The following is a 26,450-nucleotide window of genomic DNA, read 5'->3' on the forward strand; positions in this document are numbered from 1 at the left end:
TGTTTTGGGGGAGGGGGATTTCTTCTTAAAATGCTAGATAACAGCTATTGCCTCATGGTAAATACAATCAGTAACTAATTGTGTGCTTGTAAACTGCTGAGAAAATAAATCTTAAGTACTCTTACCAACACAAAAAAGAGATATAACAACACAAATGTTAATTAGCAGGCTTTACCCATTCCTATAGCAAATACTTACATGAAATAATATTATATGTCATAAATGTACACAATTTTAATTTGCCCATAAGAAAAACTCAATTACCTTCAATGGCTCAAGTTCATTCTCATAGGACTTGACAATTTCCTGTGAAGATGCTAACTGGGCTTCCTTACTAGTAATCTGGTCACGAATCTCACAAGCTTTCTCCTTATTTTGCTTCAGATATTTCAATTCTGTTTGACACTCTTTTACCTTCTGACCTTGTGTCTGACGTACCTGTCGAAGTGTATCTAAGGCTTTAATGTACCTTAGAAGATAGGAAATAAAAGTAAATTTTCTGGCTGAGTAAATTACAGTAGAACATTATGCAAACATTGATATTACACTGAGAGTTAATACCCTGGAAAATGTTTATGACATCATGACTAAGTGAAAAAATTACATTTATTCTATCAGAGAAACATGCACAGCAAGAAAACTGAAAGGAAGTATGCCCAATGGTTTTGAGTGCTGACCCTTTTTGCTTTTTAATTTTTTCTTTTATAAAAGAGTATCAAGGTGGCCATGGTGGTGCGTACCTAAAGCTCCAGATGCTGTACGAGGACAGATGTTTGAGAGCAGCCAGGGCAATAAAACCAACAGAAACACCCAGCCCAAATTGGGGAACCTAACTCCAGTGAAACACAGGTACTCTGGCATGAGGACATGGTTCAAGCACAGCCTCACAAAACACAACGTAACTAAATTTCACAGCTATAAAGTTCACAGTTACAAACCTTGTTGCTGAAAAGATCTCATCAAATTTCTGCTTCAGGGCCTTTCCTTCACTTAAAGGCCAGTTGGAATCTTCTTGGTGACAGAAAATGACATTATTTAGCACAGCCTTGGAAACCCCAAGACAGCTTATCATTTCTCGGTCAATTTCTGCACATTTGGAGCTGAGACTGACTTTTTCACCATGCCTACAAAGGTGAGAATCAATGCTATCAGTAAAGTGACCTTAGGAGTCGCCTACTCTGCTGTTTAGTCTTACAAAACCTTTCTTGAGGTCTCATCTACCTGAGACTGGCCTCAAACTCATTATGTAGCAAAAACGATCCCTCACCCCCAAGTGCTAGGATTACAAGGGTCTGCCGCCATACCCAGGCCATGTGATGCTGGGCATCATACTGAAGACTTTATACTACCCAAATACTCTACCATCTGAGCCACATACTCAATACATGCTATTCTTCATAAAAACAAACAAACTGGCCCTTTACCTGTCCCATTAAAGTATCCTCATGCTAAGAAAACTTTTGGAGCAAGGGAGACAGATTGGTTGAAGTGCTTGCCACCCAAGCATCACAGCTGAAGTCCAGTCCCCAGTACCGTGTAACAGAAAGCACAGGTGGTGGCATGCACACTTGTAGTCTTAGTGCTGAGGAGGCAGACAGGAGGGCTCTTGGGACTCACAGGCCATTAGCCTAGTTAAATTAGCAAGCTCCAGGTGAATAAATGACTATGTCTCAAAAATGAGGTGAATGGCTCCTGAAGAACCATACCCAAGGTTGAACTCTTGGCTTCTTCAAACTCAAGCACACCTGCAGAAATACCCATAGGAACATAGGAATGGGGGGGTGGGGGGGAGGCTACCTCTTCATATCAAAAAGTGCACAGATGAGGTTATGTAAAACAGGTAATGCAAGAAAGGCGGCAAGAATTTTTAAATACATAGTAGGACGTTTTTAGATCTATGTGTTTGTTTTTGTGTGTAATGTCTGTGTGCACATATTCATGTGGAGGTCACAGGACAAAGCAAGGTGTCTTTCTCAATCAATTTCCACCTTTCTTCTGCGACAGTCTCTCACCACTAAATCTGGAGTTCAATGATTCAGCTAAGTACCCAGCAAGTCCCAAGACCTTCCTGTCTGTTTCCCCAGAGATGGAATCACAAGCACACATGACCACATCTGGCCTTTACATGGGTACAGAGAATCAAACTTGGGTCCTCATTCTTGTTTGGCAAGAATCTTCCCATTTGAGTACGCACTTGGTATCAGAACCTCTGGAGCTGGAGTTATGGGTGATTATGAGTGGCCTGATGCAGGTGCTGAGAACAGAATTTGAGTCCTCTGGAGAATGCAGGCACTCTTAATCGCTGAGTCATTTCTCTAGCCCTAGTAACAATTTTCTATACTTGATTTAGCCAAAAGGCTGAGAAGTGATGAAACCCATTTCCTAACCCACATTTATTTTATTCATCTTTCCCTGTCTGCTACTGATGATCATATTCTAGTTGAGTCTCTTGTGTTTTTAGTTCTGGAGATGGAAGAATGAATACTTCCTATTATATAAAAATATTTCAAATTAGCATATTTAGAAGTCCAAGTATGTGTGAGATCTGGGAGTAGTTGCTCACATCTGTAATCCTAGCATTAGGGAGGCTAGCTCAAGTGGACTGCTGTGAGTTTGAGGCCAGCCTGGGCTGTCACAAACTATACTAGTTGTAGTACTACATGCCTATAATCTTCTTGGGAGAAGGAAGCAGGAAGACCAGGAGTTCAAGTCATCCTTGACTACATAGGAAGTTTCAAAGCAACCTACATTACATAAGACCCTTATCTCAACAACATAAAACAAAACAAACCCCCAAAATATAAAGCAAACTTCTGGCATTCTTTTCTGATTAAAGCCTGCCTCCAAAATCCATATCCATTACAAGACAGTATCAACTCTTAACACACTGATAATGGTCAAAAGGGATAATTGGTCTTCCCTACTTGTCTACTTTTCACCTCACCTATCTCTGTACATGAAAGTAGCATTTATACAACTTGTACTTGAACAGTTATACACTCTCAATTACAACAACTATTCATAAATGACACAAGGCAATGAAATATTATTGCTAAATCTTTAATAAGGTCATTCTATTTCTGGGCTAAAGAGACAGCTCAGTGGTTTAGACCATTTGTTGCTCTTGCAGATTCCCAGCACCCACATGGTGGCTCACAACCATCTACAACTCCAGCTCCAGGAGATCTGATGCTTTCTTCTAACCTACTGCACATATATACACGGAGACAAAACATTCATACATATTAAATATATAAATATTAAAAATAAATTGAAAAAATCATTCTATTTCAAGATGAATAGTATCAAAAAACTACATGTTGATAGTGGCTTAGATGCTGAACATATAGAGACATGGAATATATGGAGTTCTACTCTGTATTGAATTACACTGTGAATACAAAATTACTCTAAAAGTAAAGCCTGAGGTCAGGTTTGGAGATGTATGCCTGTAATCCCAGCACTCACGAGGCTGAGGCAGAAGCATCCCTTAGAGTTTGAGGCCATTCTGGGCAACACAGTGAGTGAGTTCCAAGCCAGGCTAAGCTTCAATATAAGCCCTTGTCTCAAAAAGAAAAAAAGATGTATCAAAAAGGAAAACAAAATCCTGTTGAAAGAAAATTAATATACCCTCCTAAAATAAAACAGTAGTTACCGGAAGCCTTCTAGGCTCAGAAGACCAATGTGAGCAGCTCTCCAAGTACAAGGTGAATACCTACTTTTTTCTAGTAATGATTCCTTCCAGGGTTTTAAATTCTGTTTTTTTGCTTTTCTGACTGCAAAGCATAGACCTCTGCACAGCCACCACTTCTCCATTGACATCTCGAAACTGCAGGCGAATCTGAGCTCGCACATCTGTTTCTTGAGCAACCTTTAATTGTAAGCAGAAAAACACTGTCATAAGCAGTGCCAGAATGTCCCTCTCAAGAAAGCAAAGAGCGCCAACACCTTGCTTGTCCAAAAATGAGGAGGAAGCCACAAAGACCTCATTCAAAATGAGCTATTTTTACATGTTTCCAAAAGACTGAAGTATACTGTTTAGTTTATTTTTTCATGATCATATAGCATTAGCCACCTCTTTTGTTCAATGTTCATTTCCCTTCTAGCCAGTCATTTTCATTGGTCTATACACTGTAGTATAGCCCACCTTTATAAACACTAATAATAATAGCCAACAAACACCACCCCCCTCAAGAAAAACCCTTGCTGGGTAGTGTGGCACACGCCTTTAATCCCAGGACTCTGGAGGCAGAGGCAGGTGGATCTCTGTGAATTCAAGGCCATCCTGGTCTACAAACTGAGTTCCTAGACAGTCAGGGATAAAGAAAAATTCTCTAGCTATTGCCCTCTTAGTTACAGGGAAAAAAAATCACAAAATGATTGTTTTTCTGACCATGAAGCTTACTTTGTCAAGAGAAGAGCATGGCTCTATATAGCCGAACACCCTTTCACTACCTTTCAGGAACTGTTAACAGTGAAGTTGATGGTACACTCCTTCAGTAACTGCCAACCTCTCCTCTTCCCAGTATACAAACACATCAGCTCTAGTGCTCTAGCTTCAGGCCTTGAAGCCCTTATCTTTTACTCACTTCCTACTTGATATCCTCAGGATTTAAATATAACTGTACTGAACTATGTGTCTATCAATAATTCCTAATTTTCTTTTGTGACTTCTCAGTGGTACCCTCCCCCCTTTTTTTGCAATTGGTTATTTACTTTGGAGATCTACGGAATACCTGAAACTTATACATGTAAACCAGACCCACCCAAATTCCTTTTTTGAATACCTCTATGACAATTAGTTTTTTGTTTTGTTTTTCTTTGAGAGAGAGGGGAGGAGGGTTTCATTGTATAGCCCTGGCAATCTTGGAACTCTCTCTGTCGACCAGGCTGGTCTCAAACTCAGAGATCCGCCAACCTTTGCCTCCCAAAGTGCTGGATCATAGGTGTGCACTAACGCAGCCCTAGTGGAAAATTATCTTAACAACTTGTTCAAGGTGAAAGCCTGAGGCTATGTTTAAACTTCTCTCAACATCATTATCCAAAATTTAGCTAATCTGTTGGTTCTACCCTCAGGTCACACCCCAAATCTGTCTCTCATCACTTCTACTGCCTTAACTAGATCACCAATATGATCACAGACAGGCCTCTCAGTCTGTCTCCTGCCTTTGCCACTTACAGTCTTCTGTCAGCAACAGAATGAGCCCTTAACACATACCTCATATGCTGTTTTTCTGCTCAAAATCTAAGAGTCTACTTAACAGAATCTAGTGTCTTCTAATTTTGACTTGGCTTTCTATTGTTTGCCTTCACCACTTTGCTCCTCTGAGTCCTTGAACACACTCAGCGTGTTTTCATTTCAGGGACTCTGCACTCAGTATTAACACTGGATGGAACAATCTGCCCCAGACTTTAAGCAACTGTCTTCCTCTTGAACAAAATATTTACAGGGGTTGCTTGCTATGTGAAAAAAAATTTAAAAATGTGTCTTACTTGTTTGTTTTTGAGACTGGGCCTCTCTATGTAGCCCTGGATGGTCTAGAACTTACTTCAAGAATGTAGGCAAGTAAACAATTTAGAGGATCACTGACAACTCAAATCACAGTTGGTGGTGGCTTGTACCTAAGCAGTGGTGGCAACAAAATGGAGAGGACAAATCCTGGATACATTTTAAGGAGTAGCAAAGACTGGCTTGTGAATTAGAAATGGGGTAAAATAAAGGAATCAATTAAGGCCAGCCCACAGGTTTTTGGTTGGTTTTTTGAGACAGGGTTTTGTAGTATAATAGCTCTGGCTGACCTGGAAGTCACTCTGTAGACCAGGCTGGTCTCAAACTCACAGAAATCACCTGCCTCTGCTTTCTTCGTGATGGATTCAAGGTCTTTGCCACTATGCCTGGCCTCAACCCACAGTTTTAGCATTAAAAAAAAAAAAAAAAAAAATGTGTGGATGATGCTCTCATTTACTAAACTGGAGTTCTGGAGGTAGAACCAGGACTGAATATAAAGGAAGGATGTGACTATAGGGAATTACTCATAAAATAATTTATATTCAACACAATGAACAGTATGAACACACATGTAGGATAACTTGGTAGATTTTTATTAAAAACTGAAGTAATGTTCACCTGTCCCTCCCTTCTACTTCTCAATGAAGTACAAGCCTAAAGAATTAACTGAGCAGAGGAGATTATAGATTTAGGAAACAAAAGGAATGAAGCAGCTATTTTAGAGAGGGCTTAGTAAAAATGTACTAAGCAGTATGACTATTTACAAGATGAAATTCATAAATATTTTCATAATTCCAGCATTATCTTTAGTCACATGAAAGTTTAAAGTCATATTTGGAGTTTTTTGAGGTTTGGTTTAGTTTGTGTACTAGTTAGATTTTGTTACTAAAACACTGGCCAAAAACAGTTTGGGGAGGTTTATTTGGCTTACAAGTTAGTCTCATCTTGGGAAGCCAGGGCTGGAGCTCAAGCCAGGAACCTGGAGGAAGGAACTGACACAGAGACCATGGAGGAGCACTGTTTACTGGCTTGTTCATGCCCACCTGCCCAAGGATGGTACTACCCACAATGGGTTGGGCCCTCCCATATAAATCAGCAATCAAGAAAATGCCCCACAGACAGACTCACAGGCCAATCTGATGGAGGCAATTCCTCAATTGAAGTTCCTTCATTTCCAGGTATGTCTAGGTTTGTGTCAGCTTGACAAAAACTATGACAACTTGGATTTGTTCAAATGAGACAAGGTCTCAGGTAGCTGTCTGGGCTTGATCTCCTGATCCTCATGCCTCCACTTCCAGAGTGCTGGACTACAGGCATGTGGCAGCATACCCGGCTTACATTAAAGTTACAGTTAATGATACAACTTAAATGACTATCAGGTGGTTGACTAAATAAACCACCTGATAGTGACACGTGCCTTTAATTCAGGAGGCAAAGGCAGGCTAATCTCTGTTAAATTCAAGGCCAGAGTAGTTTACATTGCTAGTTTCAGGTCAGCCAAGACTATACAGTGAGACTTTGTCTTAGTAAACAAACAACAATAACCCTACAGGACATAAACTCAACCGAGTATTAATGGAAACTAAAACCAGGAAGTGTGTATGTGTATTAACAGATGCCTAGCACACCACTAACCTAACTTGCATGATAAATTTCTAGGGATACACTAAAATATAAATGTACAAGTATATTTATAGATATACAAAGACATGGTCTTAAAAGCACAGAAAATATTTAATAATAAACCCTTAACTTACTGAGACTTAATGGCACTAAATAAATTCATATTCTTGTGTACAGATATGCAATAAGAAAAACGCACAGGCCAAACTCAATGTTCTGTATACACACTAGTAGCAAAAACACTGCAATTCAAGCAAAGCTTCACTAAGATTTGGTAGACTATAGGGAAAAACTAGAAGCAATCTAAATGCAAATAATAATGCAATTATTAACGATATTTATACAGCACCACATTTTAAATAAAGACCAGCTTTTTAAAATGTATGACTGAAAACACATCCCAAACACCCAGATTAAGGATTCATTATGGTGGGGTTTTTTTTAATTACTTTTTATTATTTTTGTGTGTGTGCTCTCAAGGGCACCTGTGCACACATATGCATGTTTGTATGTAGGCATACTGCTATGGCCTATGTATAGAGGGCAGAGGACAACTTTATGGCGTCAATTCTCTCCTTCCACCTTCACATGTCAGACCCCTGGCCTGCATAGCAAGTGCATTTACCTGCTGAACCACCTTGTCAGTGTTTTAATAACTTCACACTGTATGCCAATGCTTAGTGGGGAAAAAAACCTGAATGTATCATTAGATAGGACTATGCTCTCCGCTCTGTAAAACAGTACATATGGAGAGAAAAATTAATAAAAATACCAGCTGGTTATTACGGGGTGCTTAGACTGTAGATGACCTTCCTCTCTTCATACTTTCCACTGTTAGGTCCTCTACAATAAGCAACTAGTACTTTTATAATTATAAAAATTTCATTTTTTAAATATGAAACTTTACAAACACCATTACCTTGGGATCATGAACAAATGTATTTCCTTTGGTTCCAGGAGGAAAATCTCCAGTACAAATATACTTTAGACATTCAATGATGGTCTAAAGAAATAGAAAACTGTGTTATTTAGTTATAAGAGAACCACAGGAGCTTATGACAAATATTAATTCAAGCCAAGTGTGGTGGTGCATGTCTACAAAAGCACTTCGGCGGAAGCCATGAAGATCAGGAGAGTTCAAGGTCAGCCTAAGCTAAATGGGATGCTGTCTCCAAAATAAATAAAATAATAACAAAACATATATACTTATACAGCTAGTGATTATAAACACCAAGTTAGGTCTTTCTTCCAGGAGACTAATGCTATGACTGCACCTGGTATGGTGTTAAGTACATACATTATAGACATTCACCACATAACGTTTCCACATAAAGGACCACCTCCTGGCATTCAACATCCACCATGGCCTTTCTGGCTAGCCTGCAACTCGGTATGTAGGCAAGGTTGGCCTCGAACTCACAAAACTGGGCATTCCCTTGCCAATTTGGGATTAAAGATGTGTGTGACAATACACAGCCCAAATTTTTAGATGCATGGTAACAAAACAGTTTTCCAGTTTGAGACTCACTCCATCAGCTCATCTTCACATTAAGCAACTTATTTTTCATTCATTATGCTTTACCAGGAGACATGTTTTTTAAACTCTGGGTTACGTATTCCCCACATTTTATACCTTTGGGGAACAACTAATGGAAAGTCACTGCTATGCTTAGGGAACGTGGGGGCGGGGCTGGAGAGTCCGGGAGTCGATGGCCTTCAGCGGGAGCAAGAGCCAAGCCCAAAAGTGGCTCCTAGGTAGCTGAGGTCCACGCGCCGTGCAAGGCGACACCCCCAAGCACCTTCTGGGGCCCTCGCCTCAGGACTTACCGTCTTCCCCGCCCCATTGGGTCCAACCAAAATTGTGAGGGGGCTGAAGAAAGTGATAATTTGCTTATCTTTATCCTCTATCCCAAAACTCCGCACGCCCAGAATGCTCATCTTTTCGATCCGGGACATGTTTGCACCACGTTTCGTATCTCAGCGCCAGGAGCAAGATTAACCTCAGGCGGAAGCTGGGCAAGCCGGGAAGAGGACGCCCCGAGAGGCCCGCAAAGTTGGAAACACACGCTGCTAGCTGCTGGCGGGAGCACTTCCGGGCTCGCGGGCTTCTGTTTCCCCCGGAGGGTACCGGCCAGTTCAGAGGTGCAGACCCTCAGCTGAAGCCAAGAGACCGCAAACTCTCCGATTCCCGCCTCGCTTGACCGGGGGTCACGTGGGGCGCGCGCGCCCTTGTCCACGCCTTCCGCGCGCCCGGGGCATGCCGGGAAGTGGGAGGCCTACGGGTTTTCCCGGTGCTGCCCCTTAGAGGCTGGACATTCGTTTCTGACTTCCTGGCTTAGGGCAGCGGTTGCCGGTGTGTTTAGTTTGTTTTGGTGTTTTGATAGGCTCTATCACTGTAGGCCAAGTTGGCCTTGAACTCCTGCCTCAGCCTTCCGAGTGTTACTTTTACAGTCACCTAGCCCGGTTTGAAAAGAGTAACTTTTTTAAGTAGGAAAGACCAAGACTTCCCTCTCTGCCCTTGGATCTCTGGCCATAAAGTAGTTTATTAATGACATCTACTTTACTGACAATACTGTTTATTTGTATTTTTCACTGTCACTGACTAATGGCCAGTAGTTTCTCTTGGTCACATGTCTGTGATGATGCTTCACAACAGACTGCTCTATATATTTGTGCTTCAGAATAAATCAGTTTTAATTCCTACTAAGATGTACATATTGCTAATTAATGCTCACACAGGTTTGTGTTGAGATCCTTGCAAGGGCCTTGTGTGTACTGGGCAAAGGCTTTGTGGCCTGGAGAGATGGCTCAGCCATTAAGAGCACTTGTTCTTACAGAGGCCCTCCGTTCAATTTCCAGCACCCACATGGTGACTCCCAGCCATCTGTAACTCCAGTTCAAGGTTGTCTGACACTGTCGTCTGACCTCTTCAGGTACTAGGTATGGACAGTTTGCACAAACATGCAGGCAAAACTCACATACATATATATGTGTGTGTGTGTTTATATGTATACGCCCAGAATGCTCATCTTTTCGATCCAGGACATAATCTACTTTAAAGCTTTACCACTGAGTTATCAGTAATATACATACACTTCTACAATCAGCAGTGTTTAAAGGTGCAAAAGGGTATTTAAAACCAAAAGTCTGGGGACCGTTACTGTAGACCCCAAACTGGACACTATTATGAAACAGAGTTCTCATACATAGGAAGAAAGTCCACTCCTGTCAGCAAAGTGACAGGTAGGAATTAGTTATTTTCAAAGTAAGATAGTAAGAAAGTCCACTCCTGTATCAGCAAAGTCACAAGGTAGGAATTAGTTATTTTCAAAGTAGGAGAAAGGGCAGGCTGTGGAGGTCCAGGCCTGCAATTCCAACACTTAGGTGACTGAGGATCACCTCTAACCATCAGTCTGGACTAAGAGTGAGCCCCTGTCTCATAAAAATAAATAAAAGCCTGGCCCTGAGTGCCCAGTCTCAGTTCATACACCCACTGCACAACTCCTGTACCTAAGATTCAGGGACATCTCAGAAGAGGGGTGAAAAGGTAAGAGGTAGAGCATCAGCACACCTGTGAGACGTGTTTTCTAGAAATGACAGGGAAGCGTCACACAGGATACCTCAGCAATATGGCTGCCTAAACAAGACCCAAACAAGTATAATATCAATAGACATGCTAGCACGGAAGGGGGCAACCAGATAAAGACCCACAAGGCAACTAAGGACTGCTGAGAGCAGAAGAAATAGTCAGGGAAGGTGACCCCTAGTTGGTTATCTAATACCAAGTGGTTAGCCCTAAAATCATATATGTTTGAGTAACATGGACTCAGTAGGTTGTGTGTGTGTGTGTGTGTGTGTGTGTGTGTGTGTGTGTGTGTGTGTGTGTAAGAACAACAAAAGAGAGGCCAGGAATTTGAGAGAAAGTAAAGGGAGGCAGTAAATGGAGAGAGGTCGACAGGAGGAAAAGGAAGGGGAAAAGGAAGAGGAAATGATGTAATCATGAAGGAACCGGCTTCCCTTTTGGCAGCCATAATGGTCGAACATGTGCTTCTATGACCTTGACCTAGTCACTAAAGTCAGATGCCTGTCTCGTGACAAGGAGCCAATCAAGTTAGCTGGTGGCGCTATGCTTTATGACCCTGGGTGTGCTTTACGGACAAGCGCACAGCAATGACGTAGAGAGCATAGCAACCACCCTGGGAGGGCCTATGGGCCATAACAACCAGTTGACCAATCAACACAGGGCAAGCCCTCCAAGCCTGGAGGCACACCAATCGTAAGCCTGTGCGTACCCCTAGACACTCCCCTTACGCTGCCCTATAAGATCTTTTGGGAGCCCATAGGAGCCGTCTTTTCTAGACGTCAGCCATGGCAGGTGGGTGAAAGACCCGAGCTAACATGGGGTTAACTCGTTAAATTACAATAAAGCCTCGTGCAGTTTGCAGCAAGCTCTCGAATCTGCCTGGTGATTGGGGTGACCGCGAACGTGGCCTGGGACCCTGAATACTTGAGTTTTCGGGGGTCTAACAATCATTTTAATTCTTCTGTTGTGATTTTGTAAAAGGATCTCACCATGTAATTCTGGCTGCCTGAACTCACTATGTAGACCAAGCTGGCTGGCTTCAAACTCAGAGAGAACCACCTGCCTCGGCCTCCCAAGTGCTAAGATTAAAGGTGTGTACCTACACTTGGCTTTATGCTAAAATTGAGAAGGAGACAGAGGAAATGAAGAGGAAGAAAAGAGAAAAAAGGAAAGAGCAGAGCAGCCAGGCGTCTTGAGACAGGCCTGTGATCCTGGAAGGGAAGCTGAGGCAGGAGAATCACTGCAAGTTCCACTCTAGTACTCTGGAAGAGCAGCGTGTGAAACTCATGTAAGCATTCACTAAAGCACACACACACACTGAAAATCATCTTAGAAAAAAAATAGTTAACTGAAAAAAATAATGGATACAACATGGTAGTTACATTCCATTACAAAAAAATCGATCTTGTAACAATGGGAACTATAAATCTAAGAAGAAATGTGATTTCTTGATTGTACTCTAACGAATAAAGCTTGCCTGAAGTTCAGAGGGCAGAGCTAGCCACTAGTTAACTATAGAGGTCTGAAGGTCTCTTCAGGCAGGCAGGAAGTGATATGGTTGGGCAGAGAGAGGAATATAAGGCCAGAGGAGAGGAGATAGGAGCTCAGCCTCTTTTTGGTCTGGAAATTTCATAAAGGTAAGAACTCTAGTGGTTGGCTGCTCTGCTTCTCTGATCTTTCAGCTTTCACCCACTAATATCTGACTCCAGGTTTTTATTATTAAGACCAATTAGAACTCGTGCTGAAAAGAAAGGCTAAGGGATTAGGAAAATCAAAAAAATAACAACGTATTAAGGCTCAACGGACCGATCAATCAAATCCCTAATTCTCAATGAAGTGCTTCTGGGAAATGTTTGTCTTACTTGAACCAAAATAAGTGTGATAAAAGCCCAAGCTACCATAAGATGCTATCTTATGTCCACCTTTGCAACCTTCTAATACTTTCTGACCAATTGTCTTCATTGACTCTGGTAACTGAGCTTTTTTGGCTAATATTTGTTCAGTTTTCTTTGTCATTTGCATTGGTATCCCTTGAAAACAGCTAGTATATTACGTTAATACAACTTTATATTCATTCTGTGCTTTGTGTCTCTTTTACTCTTTATGTTTTTTCTAGATTGGTTGAACGTTCTTATTCTTTTGATTTAGTACCTGACTTAGAAAACCTTTTTTTTTCTATTATTTTAGAAATTCTACTTGAAATTTTATCGTGTCTATTTTGAGGTTCCAAGTCAATCATTTTAGGACATTTGTGAACATTGAAAAAGCTATAATGTGCTGATTCCTGTCACCACCTCTATCACCATATTTGTAATTAAGTGTCTTGAATATGGGGCACAGTGAGCTAACTACACACACTGCTGCTTGGGTTTAACAACAATTATCAAACTCTAATCACTGCTCCTGTTTGCATCACTCCTCCTTCGGAGATCTTTCACTCATTACATGAGCAAAACTCTTTAAAAAATTCATGCTGGGGGCTAGAGATGCCTCAAAGTTGCTAGAATGCTTGTTTCACATACACAAAACCCCAGGTTCAATTCTCATCACCACATAAACCAGATGTGGAATGCACACCTGTAATTCCAGCACTCAGGAGGCAAAGGCAGGGGGATCAGGAGTGGCTTGGGTACATAATGAGTAACCATCCTGGGTACATGTAGCCTTGTCTTTTTTTTTTTTTAAGATTTTATTTAATATGTATACAACATTCTGCTTCCATGTATATGTGCACACCAGAAGAGGGCACCAGATCTCATAACGGATGGTTGTGAGCCACCATGTGGTTGCTGGGAATTGTATTCAGGACCTCTGGAAGAGCAGTCGGTACTCTTAACCTCTGAGCCATCTCTCCAGCCCCGATGTAGCCTTGTCTTAAGAAAACAAAACAAAAACCCTAGTGTTAATCCACTTTGCATTAAAAAAAATTCTCTCTCAGTGCTGCTATCATAATTACTGTTATTTCTGGAAATGCTTTGTAAGTTGTAAAATATTAAGAATATTAGGGAGGAGAATGAATAAAAGCAATGTATAATGGAATGTGTGTTCCGAAAAGCCAAGACGACTTTACTTGTATATGCTAACTTTAAAAACATTAAAGATACAAAGAGATTTCTTCTCTGTGACCTGGACATTTTCAGAGGCCAATGTGGTAAGATGCATCAACAGCTATGAAAATGATCCTGTCCATTTGTCAGCATAAGGAGGTTTTTTTCAAAAATTCTACAGAGAATTGCAGGGCCTGGTGGTACATGTTTTTAAAACTTAACACTGGGGAAGCAGAGGCAGGGGGATTGCCTTTAGAGGCCAGCCTGGGTTTTATAAGAGGACTCTGCCTCAAAACAAGCAACTGGACACAATAGGATAGTGATGCTTGTGATCCTAGCACTCGGGGGGCAGAAGCAGGAGAATTGCTGCATGTTTGAGGCCAGCCTGGTCTACTTAGCAAATTCCAGGCCATCAAGGCCACATCTCAAAATACCCTGGCTACATAGTGAGTTTGTCTCATATATCTCAAACTGGGATATATGAGATACTGACTCAAAATAAAAACAGAAACATCAAAATAAACAAGCACAAATTCTACAAGGAGGTTTCCCATGGTATTATTTTAAATTGTGAAATCCTGGAGGCAAGAGTTGGGAAACAGGTAAATGGAGACACCACTTTCATATCACAACAGGTGAGCATTAAAATATTAAGAAAATGACACAGAACGGTGAATAAGAAATGATAGGCAGGAAAGATAAAAGTAAATGTCACATTGGTTACCACTCCTTTAAATTCCCAGAAGTTAGTAAAGATCAGGGGAAATTGTCAAAAAATTAATAGTTGCTATGCCAAGGGAAGTTCAGTGTTGGTTTCCCTATAGTGTTTTTCATTTGATTAAAAACACACACAACCTCATCTTAAAGATAGGTTTAGGGCTGGAAGGCTAGAGGTTAAAGTAGAGTCAAGAGGAAATTTGCATTTAGTCACTATGAAAACTTCAGAGGATCATGCCCAGTTGATTGATTAGAATCAGTTCATGGAAAAGTCATCTGACCTGAAATGGTATCATAGTGAAAACCACAGCTATTGAAAAAACTGTTGCCGATCTATAACCCATTAAAGGAGATAAAGGGCTCAGGGCAGAGTGGATGAATGCCATCCTCGAGTGTGCCCTTTCAAAGGTATGTTATTACACAGCGCACATTTAAATGACCATTACTTTATTTCTTTTTTATTTATATTTCTTTCAACTTATTATTATGATGATAACATTCATTGTCTTTTTTTGTTAAATTGTATAGCCACCAATCCTTAAAGATTCAGATTACTGATTTATAATTTATTTCTGTTCACCTAAAATATTGTAGATTATAAACTGGACATGGTAGTGAACACTTTTAATCCAACCCTTGAGAGACACAGGTAGACCTCTGTGAGATTGAGGCCAAACTAGACTATACATCAAGTTCCAGGCCAGCCAGGGCTACATAGTGAGACTCTCCATCAAAAATAAAATAGATTATTTTGTGGGGTTTTGCCTTTTTTTTTGAGACAGTTTAATGTAGCTCAGGCTGGCTGAGTTTGGCCTTGAATTTCTGCCTCCACCTCTCAAGTGGTAAGATTACAGGTACGAATCACTCTGCTTGGGTCAATAACTCAGATTTTAAACATTTTCTCAGCTCCTCCTGGTGTGGTCATGATACCCAATCCTAACAGTTCTACTTTGCCTTTTTGCCAGGACTCTTCCCAAAATTGTTTTTGTTCAGTCTCCCAAATACAGGCAAAAGACACTGTGAATCTCTACAGCATTCATACTAATTTGTCCAACTAATACTATCTACAATCAGGAGCCTGCTTTTTCAGTTATTTGTTCAGTAAATATTGAGAGCCTACAACAGAGACTCACTGTGTAGTCCTGGCTAGCCTGGAACTCACTATGGAGACCCAGCTGGCCTCAAACTCAGAGATTCAACTGCTTCTGCCTCCAGAGTGCTAAGATTAAAGGCATGCACTACCATCCTGACACTCAGCCCTCCTTTTTATTTTGAGGCAGGACCTCACTAGATAGTCCAGGGAAGCCTTGAAATTATGTCCTCCTGCCTTGGTCTCCCAATTAACTGACATTTAATTTTGTTTGTGTCATTAGGCCCCTCCTTTTTTATTTAATTAATTTAATTTAATTTAATTTAATTTAATTTAATTTATCCATTTATTTCTGTTGTGTGTGTGTGTAGATGTGGACATGCGCGTGGCATGGTGCATGTATGGAGGTCAGAGGACAACTTTCAGGAGTAGACTCTCTCCCTCCGCTATGTGGATTCCAGGGATAGAACCTGGGTGATCAGGTTTGGCAGCAAGAGTCTTTACCCCCAGAGCCAGCTCACTGGCCCACATAATCTTCTTAGCAGTAACAGTAAAAACGTTCAATAATTATTTTCAACTGCATGTAGTTTTTATATAATTTTTAAGAATGGTCTTAAATTTACAGAAAAGGGATAAGGATATCATGGAGAATCTGTGCAGGTTTGCCCTGTGCACAAGTCCTTGTTGTGCTATGATCCATCCATCGATCACAAAAGAAGAACCAAGACTGGTACACTGCTAAACTCCAGTGTTTCCTGAATGCGATTTTGCTTGCATTCCTGAATCTTAAGCGGGGCAGCACATCCTTAGCACTTAGTGTGTCTGGCAGATGCCTCTGAGCTGTGATTGTGTCTGAGTCCGTCTTTGTATATCATGACCTTAATGGCTTTGGGTGAGCACTGGCCAGTTATGTGTCTATCCATTTGGCTATGTGTGATATCTTGCTCATGGTTAGGCAGAAGTTATGGTTTGGAGGAGGAAGACCACAGAGATAATATGTCATTCTTATCATGTCATATCAAAGGTTCATGTTATAACATGACTGATCACTGTCGGGTTGATCATCACCCAGCCAAGGCTGCCTTCATCAGATTTCTTTACGGTAGTTTTTCCTCTTTCTAGGCTAATCTTTATTTTGTTTTGGGACAAAATATTAGTATTTTAAGGAAGGGTCTCATATGGCCAGGCAAGACTACAACCTTCTGTATACCTTTTGCCTTCCCAGTTCAAGACAGTCTCATTTCATATCCTATTTTGGCTTGGAACTCACTAGATAGTCTAGGCTGGCCTTGAACTTATAGAAATCCCCCTGCCTTGGCTTCCTGAGTGCTGGGATTTTAGGCATGTGCCACTGTCTTTGGCTCCCATATCAACCTTATAAATAAAAGCAATGTGTCCAATCAGAACTAAGGAAAAGGATAACAAGCCATCTCTTTGAGAATGGAGTCCCTAGATAACTTATTTGAAATTGTCCTACAAAGGAGATTAAAATAATTAGTCTGGAGGCTGGTGGGATGGATCAGTGGCTAGAGGTGCTTGCTACCAAAAGCCTGATGACCTGAGTTTAACCCCAGAGATGCACATGGTGAAGGGAGGGAACCAGTTCCTAAAAGCTCTGACCTCACTCATGTGCTCAGGCACACTATACAAATAAATAAAATGTACCTTTAAAATTAAAAGAAACATTAACTTTTGTTTGGAAACGTCTATTAAGAAAGCTCTTTCAAATGTTTTGAAGTTCCCACTTTAAACATCCATGTGAGATGGCTCACCTATTAAGGTGCTTGCCCCCAAACCTGGTGACCTGAGTTTACAACCTGAATCCACATGGTAGAAGGGAATAATTGCCTACAGACCTCCATGCACACACACAATGGTAATAAATACTATCCGTACGCTAAGGAAGCTGTGCTCTGATCTCTACCTGTATACCAAGTCTACACACCTCCACGTACAAGCACACACACACACACACACACACACACACACACACACACACACACACACACACACAATGGTAATTGGCTATTTCAAACAAACAAACAAGAAATACAATTTCGAACAGGAAATCTTTCTTCTAAGTAGGGAATCAGCATATGTATAGTAAGTGAGGTTTTGAGTTGGGGTTTTTTTGTTTGTTTGTTTGGTTGGTTTTTGGTTTTTCCAGACAGGGTTTCTCTGTGTAACAGCTCCGACTGTCCTGGAACTTGCTTTGTAGACCAGATTAACCTCAAACTCACAGAGATCCACCTGCCTCTGCCTCCTGAGTGCTAGGATTAAAGGCGTGCATACCACCACCTGGCTTGAGTTTCCTTTTTAAACTGGGTGTCTGGAAACTTGAGCTCCTGGAAGTCATAGCTGAGCTGCAGCTGAGCGTCTACTTTGAGACAGATGATCTATGCTGTACTTCATTTACCACCTTCATTTTGTAAGTATGGCCTTGCCCACTTCATCCTTTTCATAGCCGGCTAATACTAACTTCCCTAAAAATGGTAAGCTGTTGCTGTGTTTTCCCTGCTTAGTAAAGGCTAGCTGGCATGTGGACTTTTCAATCTACTACTCCCTCCACGGCCTGTGCAGTGCTGTCATGGAACTGAATCACTCAGAAACCTTGTTGAAGTTGCAAAAATTACAAATTATTTGGCAATTCCCCTGAAGCCTTCATCTAAGCCCACACTTTCTCAGTGTAGCCAGAAGACGTCAGAAGGGAAATAGGATTATTGTCTCATGACCTCTGGGGGAAGCCAGGCCCCGAGAGAGCTAAGCTTGGGTTTTGAGATCATCATTTTAGGCCTACTGTAGTTCCTGCTTCACTGCTAACAGATCCAATGAAGTGAGACGGCATCTCTCCCACAACACCAGGAGAATGCCTCTCAAGTGTTCAACTCAGACATGTCTAGTCAAGGGTCCAAACCTCAGTACATACATGATGTACATGAAAATGCATCCCCCCATACACACACACACACACACACACACACACACACACACACACACACACACACGAGAGAGAGAGAGAGAGAGAGAGAGAGAGAGAGAGAGAGAGAGAGAGAGAGAGAGCCACAGATGGCTGCATGCTATAGGTGCATCTGTTCTCCGGTGCCCTCTGCCTCTCATACAGAACTATACACAGCTTTGGGAAAAGATTCTTCATAAGAATTTGTATTTGATTCTGGGATTACAGATCTGAGCCTAAGGAACAAAAGGCTGGTTCCCCTGACGACACATATTCATGCACAACCAACCCTGGATATGAAGGGACCTCTCAGCCTTGGGGGAAATACAGGAGAGGCTATGCCCACATGCTATCAGTCTGTGATGTACTTGTTTCTTTCCCAGTGTCTACATACCTCTTACAACTACCATGGATCTCAGCTACCATGATGCCTCAGCTGTGTAGAGGGGATGACATCCACTTTTAGCTCAGAAAGAGCAAGTGGTATATCCCATGGGCTTAGTCACAGGTCCATGGTGAATACATAATCCTCCTCTCCAAATTGGCTTTCCCTTATCTCATTGGTGTAAGTTAGTTGTATAAAATAAGGGGTTTCATTGTGATATTTATAATGTCCTTTGATCATATTTATTCCTACTGTCTCCTTCCTTCTTCCCACTATCCCCTTCTCTTTCCAATTAGAAGCTGGGTTGTTTGAATATTATGGCTATTTGGGCTTTTAGTTTTTACACAGAGCCTCATGTAACCTATGCTGGCCTCAAATTCACTATGTAGCTGAGGTTGGCCTTGAATTCCTGATTCTCCTGCTTCAAATTCCTAAATGCCAGGATTATAGACCATAGGCACCGTATTTTGCTAGAATCTGAACTGGTTTTTGTTTGTTTTGTTTTGTTTTTAATCCATGTTTCTATTAGTATTAATCAGTTATACACAGTAATGGATTTCATTATGACATTTTTATACATGTAGATGACATATCAGCCATTTCCCTTTCTTGTTCCCTTCCCACTCCTGCTAATCCTTTCCAAACTAAGACTCTTTCCCACCTTCTCATTTCCCTTCTGGTAAAAGAGTTTCTTTAGGGCTGTTTACAGGACCACCGGCACCTTGCTAGAGGACATATCACTCATCAACCAATAACTGCAACTGTATCTAAATCCTCAGGTAGGGCCATGAGCCTTTCTTTCCTCCATGACAGGCAGATAATGTACCCAGTCTTGTGCAGGTGATCACAATAGCTACCTAATGCCCAGATGTCATCATTTCACACAGCTTCTACCACTCCTTCTACCACAGTCTGTATGTCCCTTCTTCCTGCAGGGTTTCCCCAAGCATTGGAGGGGGTGATAGAGACTCCTGCTTTGGGGGCTGAGCATTCAATAGTCACTCATTCTTAGCACCTTGACCAGTTATGGGTCTCTGCAATTATAACTTTAAGAAGAAGTGCCCCTGACCAAGCTGACAGCAGCACTGATCTATGGGCATGCACATAGTAGAAGACAGTCTGACAGGTACACCATATCCATTTAGCAAAACAACAGCAACACTTTCCTTGCTCAGGCCTATGACCCAGCTGTGAACCTTAGACCAGGCTTCCTGTGTATTCCTTCCTGTAGAGTGGGCCTCAAATCTACTCACAAAGCAGTTGGTTGCCTCCCTAACAGACTTAGCACTAGTGCACCAGAGAGCACATCTTGCTTGGCCGGTTGGTAAATAAGACTGTTGATACAACTCCCCCTCAGCAGCCAACACACCTTCCAGCACTATGAGTGCTGTCCAGCTGGGGGAGAGTTTTCAGCCTGGTTCCAGCTTGATTTCTCTGCACCTTGAAACTAGGTAGTAAAGTTGGACTAAATTGTTGTGATTAAGCAATGAGAAAAGAAAAACTGGAGGCAGGTGTGGTAGGACATGCCTGACACGGTTCTTTTTATTTATTTATTTATTTTTAATTTTTGGTTTTCAGGATAGAGTTTCTCTGCCTAACAGCTCTGGCTGTCCTGGAACTTGCTTTTAAACCAGGCTGGTCTCAAGTTCACAGAGATGCAACTGCATCTGCCTCCCAAGACATGGGATTACAGGCTGCTGCCTGCTGACACAGTTCTTGGGAGACTAAGGCAGAAGGAGCAGATGTTCATGCACAATTTAGGCCACATAGTCAGTCTTTGTCTCAATAAACTCATACCAGAAAAGAAAGTAAGAAGGAAATAAAGAAAGAAGGAAAGAAGGAAGGAAGAAAAGAAAGAAAGAAAGAAAGAAAGGGAATTGCAAAACTTGATTCTTCCTGCTGCATGTGACAAGAGAGAGCCAGGAATCCTGATGTCACCCTGGGATCCCCAGAGAGCTGCTTGAAAACTGGGTCAGCTCCCTCCCTCTCCTCCCCCCATGCTCCCAATTTACTCAGGAGATCTTGTCTCTTTCCCATTCTGGGTGGGGAGGTTCATGTATGTCTCTCTTAGGGTCCTCCTTGTTTCTTAGCTTCTCTGGGGTTGGTGATTGTAGGCTGGTTATCCTTAGCTCTATGTCTAATAACCACTTATGAGTGAGTACATACCATGTTTGTCTTTCTGTGTCTGGGTTACCTCACTCAGGATGGATTTTTCTAGTTCCATCTATTTTTCTAGTTTCCATCTGCAAATTTCAAGATGTCATTGTGTCTTATCGCTGAGACAAAGGGAGAATGGGAGGGGGAGGAGAACATGAGGGATCAGGAAGGTCGAGTTGGGAGAAGAACGGAAAGCAAGGAAAGACATACCTTGATAGAGGGAGCCATTATGAACTTAACGAGAAACCTGGCAATAGGGAAATTCCCAGGAATCCACAACGATGACCCCCAACTAGGAATCTAAGCAATAGTGGAGAGGCTCTCTTAAATGCCTTTCCCCTAAAATGAGATTGATGACTACCTTAAATGCCATCCTAGAGCCTTCATCCAGTAGCTGATGGAAGCAGAAGCAGAGATTCACAGCTAAGTAGTGAGGCAAACTCCTGGAATCCAGCTGTAGAGAGGGAGGAGTGATGAGCAAAGGGGTCAAGACCATGCTGGGGAAGCCCACAGAAACAGCTGATCTGAGCAAGTGGGAGCTCACAGACCCCAGTCTGACATAAGACCAAACTAGGCCCCCTGAATGTGGATGTCAGTTGGGGAGTCTGGGCAGTCTATGGGGCATCTGGCAGTGGAACCAGTATTTATCCCTAGTGCAAGAATGGGCTTTGTGAGCCCATTCACTATGGAGGGATACTCTCTCAGCCTAGATACATGGGGGAGGTGACAGACTTTGATGATCCCCCATGGGAGGTCTCACCCTCCTGGATGAGTGGATGGGTTGGGCCAGGGAGATGGTGGGGGGAAATGGGAGGTCTGGAGGGAGAAGGAACTGGGATTGGTATGTAAAATTAGATTGTTTTTAATTTAAATAAAAATTAATTTCAAAGAAAGAAAGAAAACTGGGTCAAGGCCAGCCCCTGAAGCAGCACAGGAAGGAGCTGCTACCCTGCACGGCTTGTTATATGAACCAACAAGCCCTCTGCTTATCTTCACCCGTCTGAGTTAGGCTTTTGGCTATCAAGAGAAGACAGAATGTTGATCAAAAACCTATATCATGTCATGCAGCTCCGCTGGACTCTCTAATCAGTGTCCTCCCCAGAGTATTTTCAAGTCCTTTCTGAAGCATGGATAATTCTAGCTTCAGTCAATGTAGAGTTTAGTTCAACTGAGAAGATACCATCTCTCCCTTTGCTCTTGGGTTGTTTGAAACAGGCTGTCATGTGTTCCAGGCTGACCTCACATTTGCTATGTAGCCAAGGATGACCCTCACCTTTTGATCCTCCTGACTGTACTTCCCACATCTGCTGGTGTGCACCCAGGAAGACATAAAATATTTATGTATTTTAGCATAACAGTCTCTCTAGAGGTATATGGTGGAATGAATCTTTTTTTTAACACTGTTAGGATTTAAGTTGGAGCAGGGGTTTGTTTAAAAAAAGATGCTTATGAAAAAGAGAGCATACACCCAAGAGTGTGTGGGCATCTCTAGAAAGACTTGCTGTATTTGTACATCTTTCAAAGAGAAATTCAAAGTTGTGGAGTGTAAATGTGAATCAAGGTTGTAGAAACAAATTTTCTTTTGTTATAGAAAGTGCTTTTTAAACAGGGGTGGGGATGGCGATAGTTACTATTATGAGAAAAAATGCATTTTTTTTAAAGGCCCAAGGAAGGCATTGGAAACATTGAGTTTCACTACTTGCCTTTATTAGGTGTCCTCTATCTGATTGTTAGAAATTATTCATTTCCTCAAAGAGAGAATAAATTGCTAGGGGATGCAGCCCTGCCCTGCGCTCTTCCTTTGCTAAAGGCCAACCCTGAAGACTCCTGAATCATGAGACTGTTTCTGCACTTGAGTGTTTTAACTGTTGCCTGTGTCTGGGCCATGGCTATGGAGATCCCCATGAGCATGGTGGTGAAAGAGACCTTGATACAGCTATCCACTCACCGAGCTCTACTGACAAGCAACGAGGTAAAGTACAATTTTTATTTCTACAGTTTAGTTTTGTTTTCAAGATAGGGCCTTGCTATATAGCCCTGATGGCCTCAAACTTGCTATATAGAACAAGCTATCGCAATTCCTAGGAGATCTTCTTGCCTCTGTCTCCCAAATACTAGGACTGCAGACATAGGTTACCTCACCTGCCTCTACGGGTCTTTAAAATGCATAAATAGCTGGATGTGGTGATGCACATCTTTAATGCCAGCACTTGGAGGCAGAGGCTGGTGGATCTCTATGAGTTCAAGGCCATCAACAGCAAGTTCCAGGCCAGCCAGAGCTACACAGTGAGACCCTGACTCAAAAAAAAAAAATTAAGCATTAATAACTTATGACAGTTCATTCTTGCACGTAAAGATCTGCTATGAATAATGCAATTATGAATGTGTTAGTGTTAGTGCACAGGTGACCATAACCAGCAAGCACTGTATTAAAACAACCACAAATGCTTTAGAAATGACCCTTCGCTCTTTCGTTTGCAGACGGTGAGGCTTCCTGTTCCTACTCATAAAAATGTAAGTTATGCTTCGATGCCATGATTGCATGAATAAGTCCACTTCACACACTGAGCTACGAGTCATTTGCTTCTTGCTTTGTGGTGTTGTGTTTGGAGTGGGCATCTCACCAGGTCCCAAGCTCCTGGGTTTGAATGCTCCTTTTGTCTCAGTGCAAGGAGCTGCGACACAGGCCTGTGCCACCATACCTAGCTAGTCATTCGTTTTCCATCAGAACTGTTTGATTTTCTTTTCAGTAAAAACTGAATTCATTTGAAATTTTTTATATGGGTGGATGTGAAAGTATGTGCTTTCACATACGAAGAATAAGGGACAGAATGGCAAATGATGTAATCCCAGGACTTGGGAGCCTGAGGCAGGGGCAGCATAGCATGAATCCGAGGCCAGTTTAGGCTACATATAAATTCAAAGCCTTCCTGGATTACACAACCTGCATCCACAAACAAACAAACATGAGAGGGCTGGAGCTACAGCTCCATTGATGGAGCATCTAACAGGCACAAAGCTTTGGGTTCATTCCTCTGTACCCCAGAAACTAGGCATGGCAGTGCATGCCATGGGAAAATGGAGGCAGGAGGAGCAGAGATTCAAGGTCATTCTCAGCCACATATTAAGCTAGAGGCCAGCCTCAGCTATGTGACACTCAAAAGCCACCAGCCAATCAATGTAAGGAAGGAATGACTGTGAGCTAGCAGAATCTGTTTTGTAATGGTCAAATGACACAGTCAGTCTTCCATCTAACTGAGCCTCATCTCAAAGATGCTTTGTACCATTCTACACTTGGTGAGAGGTCCTGCTAGGCTCCGTTTGGTTCTGTCTACGGCTTTCTTCATCTAGTGCATTTCTTTGCCTTTTCTTGTTTTGTATTTGAGGATCAAACCCAGGACTTTGCATGTGCAGGATAAGCACTCTAACAGTGAGTTCCAGACCCAGCCCACTCTAATATCTTTCTGAAAGTACTAGAAACTTAGGGTTGTATTCCTTTTATTTATTTTTATTTTATGTGTATGAGTTTTTCCCAGCATATATGTCTGTGTTTCACATATGTGTCTGGTGTCCCCGAAAGCTAAAAGAGGGCATCGGACCATCTGGGACTGGAGCTCCAGATGGTTGGGAGTCATCATGTGAGTGCTGGGAACTGAACTGGTGTCCTCAGCAAGAGCATCAAGTACTCTTAACCATTGAGCCACCTCTCCAGAGGGCTATGTTCTTAGGTAATGATTAGTAGGCATAAAAAATATAATGAATGCCCTCTATTAGTAACTTCTACATGGTTAAATGAATATGAGCACATAATAATATTATATACATTTGCAATATATTTTATTCTAGTGTAAAACACATGATTTTATTATTCTAAATAGAAGAGACTCATCAGCCTAAATTTCAAAAGAAATATCCATCTGGTGTAGTGCCACTCACCTTTAACCCTAGGACTCAGATGGTTGCAAACCACCCACAAGGGTGCTGGAAACTGAACCCAGGTCCTCTGGGAGAGCAGCTAGTGATATTAACCATTGGGCCATCTCTCTAGCCCAAAGCCTAACTTTGGTTTTAATTTTTTTTTAAAACAGTTTCATGTGGCACTGGCTGGCCTCAAACTCTATGTATCAGAGGCTGATCTTGAAGTCTTCTTCCTCTTACCTCCACCTCCTTAATGCTGGCTTTACAGATGAGCCCCGCCACGGCTCTGATGATGTGGGTTTTTTTGTTTGTTTCTGTTTTTATACTGATGCATTTAAGTTTCATGTGTTTATTACATATAGCATGATATTCTGAAACACGTGTACTTTGTGGACTAGCTTTACCTTGTTCTACTTTTTTTTTTTTTTTTATAATCTTCCCCTTTCAGCACCAGCTGTGCATCAGAGAAATCTTTCAGGGGCTAGACATACTGAAGAATCAAACCGTCCGTGGGGGTTCCGTGGAAACACTATTCCAAAACTTGTCATTAATAAAGAAATACATTGACCGCCAAAAAGTAAGTTCCCTGGGAGCCCTGCAAATCTGGCTGCCCCTCTTTCTCCAGGAGCCTATGACAGTCTGTTCTGTTCACAGGAGCAGTGCGGCCAGGAGAGGCGGAAAGCGAGGCAGTTCCTGGATTACCTGCAAGAGTTCCTTGGTGTGATGGGTACAGAGTGGACAATGGAAGGCTAAGGCTGAGCTGGTGCAGTGAAGACATGACATCAGATCTTTTTGGAAGTTAATTTTTAAACTGATGTATAAAAATCCAAAAATAGTACAAAGAAAGGGTTGCCACACACTGTCTCCACTCATATTTATATTATGTAGACAAGTTAAAACTATCTATCTCCTCAAACGTTGATCATTTACATAAGACAAACTATTTAACATTCTTTTTGTGCTATTCTCTCCAGCCTCTGGTAACCCCACTTCTGCTCTCAATTCCCATGAGGCTAACTTTCTTATGTTCTCATGTATGAATCAGATTGTGTCATGATCGTCTTTCTGTGCCTGGAGTAGCCAGATTTTGGAGAAGGAAAGGGATATCCCATTGCAGTGAGAATGAGAACCAACCACACATTGGGCCTTACTTTTCAGTGTGACTGAACTTAAGAAGCAAAGTAAATGCTTTATGTATACTGCAATTTTGCTATCCCACACAAGCAGAAAGCACAAAATGGTTGAGATGTGACTCATGTATTAGGGTCACTGAAAAAGCCTCTTCCTGTTTACTCCAGGAAAAAATAGATGTATGCTTTTATTTAATTCTGTAAGATGTCCATATTATTTATAATGTGTTTAAGGATTCAGTAAGTTATTATTTATTGCAATGTGTGCAATATTCTAATAAAGCTAAAGGTACAACTCTCATTCAGTTTGCTGCTGGTCTCTTCTAATGCTGGAG

The 26,450-nt window shown here is 41.7% G+C and overlaps 2 protein-coding genes across 2 annotated transcripts in view; one reads left to right on the forward strand and one right to left on the reverse strand.

Annotated features, from left to right (window-relative positions):
- The window catches only part of Rad50 (RAD50 double strand break repair protein), a 61,251-nt gene extending 51,890 nt beyond the window's left edge, over positions 1–9,361 (reverse strand). Inside the window, exons 1-5 of the mRNA XM_027427526.2 lie at positions 8,960–9,361; positions 8,052–8,135; positions 3,720–3,871; positions 939–1,124; positions 265–469 (exon numbers count right to left, since the gene is read on the reverse strand). Of these exons, the coding sequence (XP_027283327.1) occupies positions 265–469; positions 939–1,124; positions 3,720–3,871; positions 8,052–8,135; positions 8,960–9,088 (756 nt within the window). The 5' untranslated portion in view covers positions 9,089–9,361. The remainder of the gene's footprint in view (positions 1–264; positions 470–938; positions 1,125–3,719; positions 3,872–8,051; positions 8,136–8,959) is intronic.
- A 13,540-nt stretch (positions 9,362–22,901) lies between these two features.
- On the forward strand, positions 22,902–25,738 carry Il5 (interleukin 5). Its single transcript, XM_027426214.2, has 4 exons — positions 22,902–23,039; positions 23,549–23,581; positions 25,434–25,562; positions 25,640–25,738. Exons 1-4 carry the CDS (start codon positions 22,902–22,904, stop codon positions 25,736–25,738), a joined length of 399 nt encoding a protein of 132 aa, XP_027282015.1.
- Positions 25,739–26,450: the final 712 nt, after the last annotated feature.

The sequence above is a fragment of the Cricetulus griseus genome, chromosome 7 (assembly GCF_003668045.3).
Source record: "Cricetulus griseus strain 17A/GY chromosome 7, alternate assembly CriGri-PICRH-1.0, whole genome shotgun sequence".
NCBI lineage: Eukaryota > Metazoa > Chordata > Mammalia > Rodentia > Cricetidae > Cricetulus > Cricetulus griseus.